This window comes from Equus asinus, chromosome 21, assembly GCF_041296235.1.
Source record: "Equus asinus isolate D_3611 breed Donkey chromosome 21, EquAss-T2T_v2, whole genome shotgun sequence".
Taxonomy (NCBI): domain Eukaryota; kingdom Metazoa; phylum Chordata; class Mammalia; order Perissodactyla; family Equidae; genus Equus; species Equus asinus.
In genome coordinates, this window is record NC_091810.1 from 10,785,817 (window position 1) to 10,799,046 (window position 13,230).

Below are 13,230 nucleotides of genomic sequence, written 5' to 3' on the forward strand. Positions count from 1 at the left end.
ATCTGAGAGCCATGAGCACTGAGATGATGAAGTATGGCCTAAAGCACTCTGCCCAGGTGAAAAGTGCAAGCAGTGAAGAGGACCAAGTACTCCGATATTTACAAGTTGAATAGATGTGTAACCACAGGCTGCAGGGCCACAGAAGCCGAGAAAGGAGAGTGTTTCAAAGGGAAGGAAGGTCAGTTTCACCTAATGGGGCCCAGATGCCCAGGGAAGATAAGGACAGAGATGTCATCATCGGCTTTGACAACACGGAGTTTGCTACAGACCCCGACAAGCAGTTTCAAAGGAGTGGCAGGGATGGAAGTCGCTGAAGCTGAAGTGTAAAATGGAGGCAAGAAATTAGTAGCACGTACGGAAGTTTTCTTGTAAAGTGGAGAAGAAAAATGGGGACCCGGCCAGATAGGCAGAGGGGAAGGGAGAACTTATTTGTTTAAAGATGAGAGACCCAGAAGGGAGTGAGAAAGGGGGAAAGAAGACGACTATGGGACGTCCCTGAAAAGGTGACAGGACAGTGAGAGAAGAGAGAACTCGGCCTGAGAGGAACAAGGACACCTTCTCCATATCAGAGGGGAAGAGGGACAAGTGGGTCAGTTTCATAGATCTGCGGTGGGAACACTATCTTTAAAGTTTCCTATTAAGTACAGACTAACTTATTTAATGAAATGAAGGAGGGATAAAAGAAAAAGCTAAAGAGGGAGTAAAGAGAAAATAAAAGGAATTCCAAATGTCGCCCAGACTTACCATCACAGGCACGAATTTTCTTAAGAACTTAACACCATGTTGTTCCATGTAGGAACCCACTTTCTCTGCCATCTCTTGATCAAAGCCACGAAGAAGGATTGAGCGCACCATAACCGTGACATCCAAGCCGAGGCCCGCCAGAAACCCTGCACATTCCAGAGCAACGTAAGATGCACCCACTACTAACGTTTTGCCAGGGCAATAAGGCAGAGAAAAAAGGTCATCACTGAAAGATAAAAATAAAGGAAAGAATGCCTAGGTAATGAAAACGGAATGCGTTACTTAGGTTTCCACGTGTAATAGCCTTTTGTTGGCTGAACGGCTATCTAGTGCTCGAAGAAACACTAAAACAAACGGGCTGCTGGAGGTTGTGACAGTGTCTACAGTGGAGTAAGAAGTATACTTCAGTGTTTTCAGAGTCAAATCAGTGGCTCACAAGCAAAGTTTTTTAAAAAATAAAATAGAATATAAAATATTGACTCCATTATATGTGATAAGAAAAAATACTGTTTTGTCTGTCTTGGATTTGTGAGTGTGAGTGTGTGTGTGTGTGTGTGTGTGTGTGTTCACCTGAACAGCGGCACAATGAAAAATGTATTTCTTACTGAGCATCTGGTCAAAAACGTTTGAAGGTCAGTGCACCACGTTACACAGTGTCTTCTTCCTAAGTGCCCAGGAAATCCCCGCCAAACCTCAGCATTCGGGGCAGCCATGCTTCTCCCGATCAACCAGTTCACCATGACCACACAGACACGAAAACCAAAAGCTAACCGGATTCACTTCTTTGCTTTGGCCTCTAGGAAGTTTAGAGCCAAATTCCCAGACCGATTCCCAGAGCAGGTACCTAGAAACATACAGCATACTTTTGTGCGTAAATCTGACCTTATTATTTACCTAGCCTTACTTTCTCTTTGCTCCATTATGTTAATTATTTAGCTTCTTGCCCTGTATGTACTTTTATTCATCATCAATTCAAATCTTTTGTGAAACAAGACAGGGAATAAATAAATTGGAAACATAAACACACAGCAATTTACAGTTAAAACAGGCTATTTTATCTCACCTGGTAATGCAGTATTCTTTATCTCCTTGGATCCCTAAATACCGTGGCCTCTCACCTGTTGCGATGACAAATTTGGCAGCAGTGTAACAAGTTTCCTGTCCTTTTCTATTGGTTGCCTTGAAAAGAGAAAAGTAAATTTCACTTTTTCAGCAAACACTACAGAGTATCAGGCACCCTGGACAAACTAGCTACTACCCCTACAGAGCTTCCATTCGATAGGAACAGACACGCAAAAATAACAACACTGCGGGTGGAGCAGGGGACCAGGGAGGCAGCCAAGGACAGCTACCAAGAAGGTGACATCTCAAGAGGGGAGGAGAAAAGTGAAACGACTTGAGAGGAATGGAAAGCTAACAGAGAACAGGACATACAGAGACACACAGGCCTGAAAGTAGCTGGTGTCTGGGGACAGCAAGTGGCCAGGAAGTGACAGGAAAGGAGGGTACATGTCACGTGGAAGTAAGACAGATCAGAGCCAAATGTAAAGAGCCATAGATGCCATCCAAAAATTTAGTCTATGGGCAACTAACAAAGGCTCCTCATTGTTTGTGTACTTTCAATCATACAAGTAAATCATAAATACATTTTCATTTTAAAAAATTCAAAAAAACCCAATGAAGGTGTTTAAATAAGAGGGTGGTTTAAACAGTGGGATGGAAAGAAGGCAGCCTGGAGACAGGACCCTGTTTAGGAGGATCCTGAAAAGACAAATAAGCACAGGCTGTGGGGCTGAAGGGGAGGAACCAGAGAGTTCCAGCCGGAGTGACTGAGGAGACACTGCCATCAGCAAATGCGGAAACTCAGAAGAGGCACGTGTGGCCAGGAACCAACCGTGCCGGGCATACTACAATTCGGGAATTAAAACTAACTGATTTGTGCTTCTATTATGTTTCATGTGAATGACGTAATTCAAATCGGCCCACGGAGGGTTTCACAGGGCAGCTTTCAACCGACCACCTCACACCCTCCTAGAGATAACAAATGGCTACAAAACAACCTCAAACCCTGTCAAGATCATCGCACACTGTGCTACAAAAACAGCCCAAAAATAAACTCGATGTTGAAGACAGGATTTGACTGTCTTTCATAACTTCAATTCTGCATTTTTGGGTTCATCAAAATGGTCTCATTTTCCCTACGTTTTGATCTTATAATACATAAACGTTACAAATAGAAGTTTATAAAATACATTAATTTATATTAGACTTTTAGTAATGTTTTTATGAATGATATATATTAAAGGTCTAGTTAAGGTTTCATTTTAAAAAAGAATTACACTGCTGAAATTTCTCGCTTTTTAGTCTTTTGAACTTTGAACTCTTTAGTCTAAACATCTTTTAAGATGGCAATGAAATCAAAAGGCACACAATAACTTTAAAAGTTCTTTAAAAGGCAATTTCTTCAATTTAGCCAGACATGGAATCAACAACCAATGGGAGAACACATGTGCGTGCACAGCCCTGTGCGCACACACACAGCTAAGGCAAGCACAAGCAACAGTAAGGAAAAGCAGTGAATAAGACAAAATATTCAAAGAGTACCTTTATTTTATGATGTTCGACAAACTCTCCATAGGAGTTGACGTAGGCCACAGCCTTCTCCCTCAATGACAACCTGTAGCCCCAGTTGAGAGAGCCGATGTGGTTCTGAATGGCTTCTGTCATAGTCTCCCAGTTGTGCTTCACTGAAAACAAATAACCAGAGTGGAGGCACAAAGGGAATTTTATTTTAAGGGTCAATTATATATAACTAAACATGACCCATATTATATATTTCTTTAAGAATCAAGAAGTGAACACAAAATAATCAGCAACTTAAATCTTTTTTATGAAGTTACAGTTTATGCTTCTTATTTTATATTACAAAACAAAACATATGCAAAAAGCACAGTGCTCAAAAGAAGGAAACTGGGAAAACAACCCAAGGAGGAGAGGATGGGGAAAACCGGCATTCCTACAGCGGTGCCGCAGTGTTCTGAAGCAGGAAGAGCGTCTCCGCTCGGAGCACCCCGGACACCTTCACCCCTTGAGGGCCTGCCGCAGGCGAGCGGCCTCGGGGGAGGGGGGAAGGGAACGTTCACGGGGGAAGCAGGTCTCAGGTGAGCGAGCACTGCGCATCTGCCTCACCACACTGCGGTCCACGCCCACCCAGTTCACCTGGCGGTGGTTGGAGGATAGTCAATATCCTACATTTCTTTACAAAAAATGTGGTTGGTGCTCACTGCTGCCTGCTTTATAGTTCACCCACAATGTTTACCCACTTCCTGTTGAGGCTGGGGTGGGATTCGATGACGCCAGGATCTCTCATCATCCCTGTATCTTCTAAGTGGGATTTGTTTCCTGGAATTCACCATGTCTGTTGACGCTGGACGCCCAAAGACTAACCCAGCCAACTGACAGCTCGCCCTCAGGTCACATCTGGAGACTCACCCCACCTAGCGGTCTTCAGGAGTGATGAGCCCCACTGCTTACCAGGGACATGAGATGTTACAGTGCAGGAAAAGGAAAGCGGTCAGAGCGCGCTGAGAGGCTCAGCCAGTGTCAAGGCTTGCGGCCTGCCCGCCCTTTCTAGGATGCCAGATACCACGAAGTCTCCTAAGACTCTCAATCCAGAGGGGTCATTCTCGTCACTACGCTGCCCACCCCGTGACCCCAGAAGTTATGGCCCAGCAGTGATGACCCTCTCTTCACGGCACTGACCCTCACATCCTGATACAGCCTCCCCACTCCCCCAGAAAAGCTACTCTTCCAACCCTTAAATAACTATTTACTCCAAGGACCTTGCCAGTTAAATTCACACTTCACGTGTCCTTTTGTTTCTGGTTCCTGTTGTGAAAGACATTCTGTATCAGAGCTTCCCAAACACGGCCGCACATCAGCATCCCTTGAGAACTGTGTGGAAATATACAAATCCTAGGATAGGCCACAAAACCTCCAGTCAGGAGTGGGGCCTCAGGCCCAAACAGGTAAAAAACGGACCCGTACTGCAAGTCTGTGCACTGGCATTTTGGAATCACGTGCTCTAGCATTTTATTAATCTGTTTACTTCTACAACAGCATCACAGTTTTAAATACTGATGGAAAAAGCCCCTGTCTACATTTTCTCAGAGGTAGCACAGCTATTCTCACACGTTTGTTTTTCAATACAAACTGGGGGGCGCAGCGGTTAAGTGCACACGCTCTGCTTCAGCAGCCCAGGTTTTGCCGGTTCGGATCCTGGGCGCAGACATGGCACCACTTGGCACGCCATGCTGTGGTAGGCAACCACATGTAAAGTAGAGGAAGATGGGCACGGATGTGAGCTCAGGGCCAGTCTTCCTCAGCAAAAAGAGGAAGATTGGCAGCAGTTAGCTCAGGGCTAAGCTTCCTAAAACAAAACAAAACAAAACAAAACAACTTTAGAATAATCTGTCAAGTTCCAAAAAGAAAAAGAATTAATTGAGATTTTTCCTGGACTTATGTGAAATTTACAAATTAATTTTGAGATAATGTTTTAACAATATTGAGATTTCCCCTCCAAGATCATAGTATATTTTTTGTTATGCTTTTATAGTCTTTCCTTATATTTTTTGTACATTCCTAGTTAATTTATTCCAAGTTATTCTATCATTTTTGTTGTAATTTTCCATTATATTTTTAATTAGTTATTGCTGTTATGTAAGAAATCTATAGATTTTTGCACATTTACCTTAACAGCAGTCAACATATTGAACTTTTTATTAGTTCTAATATTTTTACTTCAATCTCTTGCATATTATAGGTATACTGTATATAACTCATTATAAATTTAAAACATCTTTTTCTTCCTCCTTTTCAAATATGTACTTTTTCTTTCCTCTTCTTCCTTTTTGTGCACAGGCCAGAAGCACCAGAACAATCAGGGCGTTAGTAGTGGACATGGGCACTGTCTGATTCTTGACGTTAATGGAAACGCCTCAAGCTCTTCTCCATTAAATACTTGCTTCTTTTTTCTCATCACGTAAAGGAAGGGTTCATTTCTTTGCTTACATTTACTGACAGATTTGTTTTGTTTTGTTTTGTTTTGGTGAGGAAGATTGGCCCTGAGCTAACATCTGCACCAATCTTCCTCTATTTTGTATGTGGGACACCCCCACAGCATGGCTTGATTCGCAGTATGTAGGTCTGCACCTGGGGTCCAAACCTGCAAACCCCCGGCTACCGAAGTGGAGCATGCGAACCCAATCACTATGCCACCGGACCAGCCCCCTGATAGTTTTTTTAAAAAGCAGGAACGGCTGTGGGATTTTTAGCAACTGCCTTTGGAGCTGCCATCCAGGTCATCACATGGATTTGGTGTGCTCCTCCTGTGATTTCCTTACACTGACACACTCTTGCATCTTCAGAATGAACCCGCTTCAGTCACAGTGCGTTCTAGTACAGTCTGGAGAGGATTTGCTAGTGCTTTCTCTAGAGTTTTGGTACCTCTATGGGCTATAGCTTTCTATTTTTACACTATCTTTTTGTATTATTGTCATGTCAAGACTAAAAAAAAAAGTGAACTTTTCCATCTTTTTCTGAGTTCTAGTACACTTTAAATTATAGAGAAAGCGTCTGTTTCTTGAAGATTTGAGAAAATTTACCTGTATATCTATGGTGTCTTTTGGGGAAGAGGTTGCTCTTAGACAATGCTTTCTTTGATAATTCAAGTCAATTCTGGTCATTCATATTTTCCTGGAAGATACTCCTTTTCATCGAGACATTTAAATAAATTCTTACCACTAATTTGTATATGGAATTTGTTTTCTCTCTTCTCTATCTGTAGTTATATTTCTTTTCTCGGAACTAATGTTGCATATTTATAAGAACCTTCTCCCCTTATTTCCTTGATTGGATTTGCCAAAGGTCTGCCTACCTTTTTTGTATTTTCGAATATACTCTCGGTTTTGTTTATCAATTCTATTTTGGGCAGGTGCTAACTCCTTAATTCCTAGGATTTGTTGGTTTTTGCCTTGTGGTCTACCATCTGCTATTTACTGCCATTGCTTTGGTTTGCATTTCCCTGATATAGGTTTTCCCATCTATTTAAAATTCAAAAATTCCTATATTTTCAGCAATGACCTCTTTTGGTTTTAGGTGTATGTCTTGTAAAGAGCACATGGAAGAATTTTGCTGTGTACCCAACCTGAGAATCTGACCCATTCAGCTTTTTCTAATATGTAAAAGACCGCTCTTGTGTCTGCATCTTATTTCCTGTTTTTTAAAATTTATTTGTTTTAAATTACAGCGTCATGCTATTTCTTTGTACATTTCCCTTTTCCCTTTCTTTTACTTGGAAGTTTTACATTCAATTTCTAATCTGGAAATTATGTACACATTTTAAATTTATTTTAATCTCTATTTCTCTATCAGCATCAAGAAGGAAAGTATCTACAACATTCTCCAAGAACAAGATTTCAGCCTGCTTTTATTCCCTTCTCCTGCCTCTCAGATTCGGTTGACTTCTCTTGGTTGTTCACTGAGCCTACACCTAAACTTGCTAAGCCCCAAACTCCATGTGATGGCTGGCTTGGCATTTTTTGGTATGCCACCTCAAAATTAACTCAGAAGCATTTTGTATATGGGGACCTTCGAGGAATCTAACATAAGATTTTACCCACTGAAAGAAATTAAAAAGTATTTAGAAATATTAAGCACTCAGAAGAGTTCAAGAACGTCACCTGGTCCCCCAGGTGCGGCAGAGCGGGGCAAGCATATAGCCCACTGTGCCCTCCCCGGAAGCACAGGGTCCCAACAATGGGAGGCAGTGGGCACAGCGAGGCTGACGCATCAAGAAGTCATGAGCTCACGGGGAACCTTGTGTCTGGTCATCCACACGTCACCTTGCCTGGCTGTCCCCTCTGTCACAGGCCGAGTGTGCAGTTCTGTCCTTTGTGGCCTTTTCCCAACCACAGTGGCATTCCATGTTTTCTCCCATCTTGGAGTTGATTATTTTAGAAACAGGGTTTGAACATTTTTAATTTTAAAGAGCAACTCCTTAACTACCTAACTACCAAACCAAAAAGTACATAATTCAAATCCTATTCCATTCAGTCTTTCTGCAACATTTCACTCAAGTTAGTTCTTTTTTAAGACTCCTCAGGTCCTAATCTTGCCCTTAAAAATCGAACCCCTCCTGGCTTCTGTGAATGAGTCTCCTGGTTCTCCTCCTTTTCCTCACCCACTTATCTGAGTTATTAACACAGCCCAGGGTCCTGTCTCTCTCTTCTATTCTCTTCCATCCATAGGTCCTCCCCGGACCATCTCAGCCATTCCTAAGACTCCAACTCTCACCTCCATGCTGACTCGAAACCCAGGCCTTGCCCAGACCTCTCTCAAGCAAAAGCCATTCCAGATATCTATCTCCACCAGGATGTTCCGAAAGGACTTTAAATGGAACATCCACACAAGATGAAAGAGTCAGGAAAAGGATTCTTAAAAGTGAAGACCACCCAGAAGTGAAACTCCCGAGTGAAGAGACCTCATTTTACCTACAACCAGTCTGCAGTTTCACTGAAAGCTCACCACGGAGCTGACTGTCGGGGCAAACTTGTCCAGCCTCAACTCATTATGTCCCCCACACCAGCGACTATCCCAAACTTGCTTGTGTTCTCTATCTCAAGGAATGCACTACATTCTCACCCAGTCCCCCTGCCCGGATTCATTCCTCTCCCTCACCTCTACCCTACTGAGGACATCGAGGGCCTGGCGGGATCACCTGTAAGCACCAGAATCATCTACGAAACTTTAAACACACACAGATCTACTGGATCAAAATCTCTGGAGAAAAAGTCCTACTTTTTTAAAAACTCCACACATTATTCTGGTCGTACGGAATCACCACTCCACATCTAACCTGTCAATTCTATGCCTGGATTCCTCTAAATCCATCTCGTACTCTCTAGTCCCGCTTCGGTCTCTGCTCAGGCCTCGTCGTTTCTTCTCTCAGTTATACACCAGTGCCCCACCTCACTTCCCTGTCTTTGGACTTGACTCCCCCCACCTCTAGCCTTCTAAGCTCCCTGGCGCCGTCAGAGGGATCCGGATTCCAAACTGTGGTCCGTGTTCCTCTCCCGCTGAAACTTATCCACAGCTCTCTTACCACCTTTGGGGGTAAATTTGAACTCCTTAACATGGCACTGAAGAGCTTTCGTGACCTCCTTTCCTCTCTAATCTCATGTCTCCCAACATCCTCCCTTGAGTCTTCAGCCCAGCCACTCAGGAGCTGGCACAGAGTGGGCTCCTGACGAGAGTTTAGAAAACAAATTTCAAACTCAACTATAGTGAGTATTTCTCAAAGAAACTCATTCTTTCTTCTTTTCTCCCAGTCTATATTTTTATAAACCATTACCCACCTTGTTGATTATACTCCCAGCCAAATTTCCTTGAGTCAATTAACGCCTGCCCCAAAAGGGCAGCTTGATGCATCAACTTCTTAGGAATGCAGCCTACGTTTACGCAAGTACCACCAAGACCTGAGAAATAAAATAATAGTTTTAACATTTTGCGTGTGTGTGTGTGTGTGTGTGTGTGTGTGTGGGCGGGTGGATGGTTTTACCTACATGCGGAGTGGGTCTTATTAAAACGTGGAACCAACAAACTTGAATGGTTGTGGGGTCAACATCACACCCTACAATAACACACAAATGATTAACCCAAACTGTTTAAGAAGGGCTCATGGAGGAGGCCCAAGGATAAGCAAAAATGCAGATGTGTATTTGAATGGTTTTCTGGGGACAGAGTCCAAAACTTTGATCTGAGTCTGACCTACAAAGGGATCAGAACTGTATTAGATTAATTAGATACGCACTACACCAAAGGCCAGAACCCCAGCTTCCAGCCTTTACTCTCTGCAACTCTGACTCCTTCTCCGAGCCAACAGCAGGTCCACTGCAAGCTGCCTGGTAACATCTACTCAGAATTTTGAACAACATGCAACAGGTCATATGTAAGTGCCCCTGTGCAAAGCATGAGTCCACAGATTCCCTCTCTGATCAGTCTCTTCTGGTAATCCAGATAAGTAGGATATTTCTGAACAGGAGAAGAAGAAGGCAGGAGAGAAAGAGGGAAGGAGGAAGGAAGAAAAAAGACAAGTGTACACACACCAGAAAAATATGAGAAAAATCAAGGTAGGTGAGGTTTATTATGTGAAATTCTAGCCTTAAATTTTTTTGAGTAAGTTTGAATTTTAAAAAATCATTTTCATACTTTGTCAGGGTTCCAGCAGGAAAGAGATGACACTAGGGCTGGGTAACTGAGGAGAGCTTGTAGAGAAATTATTACAGGGCTGCGGGCAGGAAGAGAAGGAGGGACAGAAGAGTGGGGCCAGCACCAACCCCACGTGAAGGGGCAAGCATACTGAGTGAGTGCCACAGCCCAAAGGCGGACCGCCGTGACAAGGGCTGTGGCCTTCCACAAGAAGAGGGACCCAGCCTGCGGCCACCAGCAGCGGGAGCCAAGGGGATGAAGACCCTACCGCTACTCTCCTGCCTCCTTCTGTTCTTTTCCTATTACCCCAAACTGGCCAAGCCCAACCAGAAGCCAGAGGGCAAGGCTGCCAATTCATCAGCCTCTGGGCATAAAGCAGGGTAGAGGCAAGGAGAACGGACTTGAAGCATAAACAGAAAATATCCAGCACAAAAATCTATGTGTTCTATTTTATAGTGAAAAGAACATGGAAAGGTGAGCACTCTCGTCTACAGCAAAATCACAGGGCTGGGAGCTCACTGTGCATTTTATTAAACACACACGCTAACTTGGCAGACCATCGTGTAGCCAGGAGAGTCAGTTATGAAATCAATGCAGAAAAACAGGAAAATAGAATGGCAAACTTAGGTGAGAAGGACACAGTATACACTGTGACCACAACTATGTGAAACCATTAGTGCATGTGTGCAAAATAATTACGGCATAAGTGTCAGAATCCTGGGGTCATGGAATTTTCTACTTTTCGCAAAATCTTCCTTAATTATTTTTGTATTATCTTTCCAACTTCTCCACTTGTTAACTATGCGATCTTAGGCCACTTACGGAACCTCACTAGACTCAGTCTCCCCAACTGTGAAACAGGCTGGTTATACCTCTTGAGACTGTTGTGAGGATTAAATGAGACTCAGCAAAGCCAAAGAAGCATGTAAAGAGCAGAGGGTAACAACAATCGCAACAACGAAGAAAACAGCTTACCCCAGGACGTGCCCTGCGGGGACGGCACCACAAAGTCTAGCACCATAACTTTCTTTCCCAAAACGGCAGCTTCCTACAAAAAAAGCTACATATAAAGATGCTGTCATTTTCCTGACACTCCTCTAACTTTTCTTTCTCCTGGATGAAAAGACTGTGTTTGTGTCAAAACACAGACGTTCTCTTTATTAAAATCAACTATCACAATAAAAGCTTAGACTGTAACATCAAAATTGGCTTTTTTTTTTTAAGTAGCAGAAGAAATGCTTATGGCAATCACCAGGAAAATTACCTTCAAGTTTCATTTTTTTCCTACCTGAGCACATGCAAGGCCACCAGAACCACCACCAATGACAATGAGGTCATAGTCATATGCTGAATCTCCCTGAAGGAGCTTCTCTAATACACCACTCTGATGTGCCTATGGTTTAACGAAAGGAGAGAATACGGTATGACTTATTTTAAAACTGCTTCTTTGCATGCTACCTCCATCAGCATGGATTTCTTTTAAAAAATCTTAGAAACAATCTATACTAATTCATGTAAGTTGAAATTGCAAATTTATCTGGATGTTATTCAAATAAGGGCCAACTACTCAAAACACATGGCAAAGCACATACATTTCTGTTTATCACCCAATAGGTAGGGATGTGTCAAATGACCCAGAGCTCACGGCTTTACATCTACGTCAGACGAGGTCATTTTCCTTGGTCTAATCATCAAAATATCATAACCAAGTGCAGTTAAATAACTAAGTGTCATTTTTCAAGATCCTCTTTATCTTGTTCACCTGAGCTAGGCTTCATTTCAAAAACAATCCTCACCCATCATCAGCAGGACATGCACTTCAAATACTTTCATAGTTTCTCATAAATTGACCTAAATTTTGCAGCTCACTGGTGAGCTTCCTATACAACACAAACATTTTGCTTTTTCTTTCAGCAGTGGTCATGAGGCTGGCTCTGCACCATACTCTCTTGTTCACTTGTGATCAGAAGTAGCTTAGATGAGGCTAGAGGTTCAATACGTGATTTAAGGGGCCAGCCTGGTGGCACAGTGGTTAAGTTTGCACGCTCTGCTTCGGCCACCCTGGGTTCACAGGTTCACACCCTGGGTGCAGACCTACACACTGCTCATTGAACCATGCTGTGGCAGTGTCCCACATACAAAATAGAGGAAAATTGGCACAGATGTTACCTCAGGGACAATCTTTCTCAAGCAAAGAAAAAAAGAAATGTGATTTAACAATAGTTCTCTTTATGCAAAGTTGGTTGTTCAATCCCATTATGGTGGCTTTAGAGACACCAGGCTGGAACCAGCTCATCCTGGGAAGCAGAGTGGAAGCACTACGTAACTATGGGGCTGAGCAAATGTCACGTGGGCCACCAAAGAATGGGTACTCGTGGAGGCTTTCCGCACATTCTAAAAATGACTCCTTTGGCCTCCTTACTTTGAGGTGCCCTTAGGGAAATCTTTCTCCTAAACATCTGCCATCCAAAGAAATGCCTTCCAGTCTTGAAATAGAATTGATAATTCTGTGTCTCCAGATTCATCCTCTGACATCACTTTCCAGGTTAGGATTGGCAAGAGTAGCACTTCCAAAGATGTTTAGGGGTTATAATTATGTACTCACCACCAGGTGAATAAGGTTATAGCTCCTAGGACTAATAAAGCAGGCTGTTACTAGATAATGATGCTAATCATAGATTAATATACAACAAAATATGGTTTCTCAATAAAAACATAGTTCTTAATTAAAATCTCAAAGTATTTAATCAACATTGCTTACTACCATTTGTATACATATATAAAAGGTACAAGAGCAGAATTTTAGTAAAAGTAAATAACTAGTTATAAAATAAGGACCTTATTTACTAAATATAAATTTTTATCTGTCACTACTTAACTGAATGATTCCTATTCATTTCTGCATTTTAGGAATCAAAAAATCAAAGCCCATGGGCCTTGGCAAAGCTCCAGGGGTAACATCCTTAAGAGGAATTCTACTTACCCTACACCAGAATGTTAGCGTTGACCTCATTTTACAAAATCTTAAAGAGATTTCTCTCCCCAAGAGGTAGAAGAGACCAGAGAGGTTCCCCGTGGCCCAACTGTTTGTCCTGGCAGCCTCATTCAAAACCTTCTCCTTTTTAGCTTCTGAAGTTTGAGTTGGTAGAAAAGCTAATTTCCTTTAAAGTAATCGAGATGATCTGATAACCATCCTATATGCTTTTCGATTTTACAACT

At 42.5% G+C, this 13,230-nt stretch overlaps 1 protein-coding gene across 2 annotated transcripts in view; it reads right to left on the minus strand.

Annotated features, from left to right (window-relative positions):
• Positions 1-13,230, minus strand: part of TXNRD3 (thioredoxin reductase 3) — a 69,053-nt gene that overhangs the window by 34,605 nt on the left and 21,218 nt on the right. The window contains exons 4-9 of one of the 2 annotated variants that reach the window (XM_014846095.3): positions 11,300-11,404; positions 10,987-11,059; positions 9,159-9,278; positions 3,349-3,491; positions 1,808-1,923; positions 745-970 (exon numbers count right to left, since the gene is read on the minus strand). In XM_014846095.3, coding sequence (XP_014701581.1) covers positions 745-970; positions 1,808-1,923; positions 3,349-3,491; positions 9,159-9,278; positions 10,987-11,059; positions 11,300-11,404 — 783 coding nt within the window. Of the gene's footprint in view, positions 1-744; positions 971-1,807; positions 1,924-3,348; positions 3,492-9,158; positions 9,279-10,986; positions 11,072-11,299; positions 11,405-13,230 lie in introns of those variants that run through there. The other variant, XM_014846096.3, reaches the window with a different exon arrangement.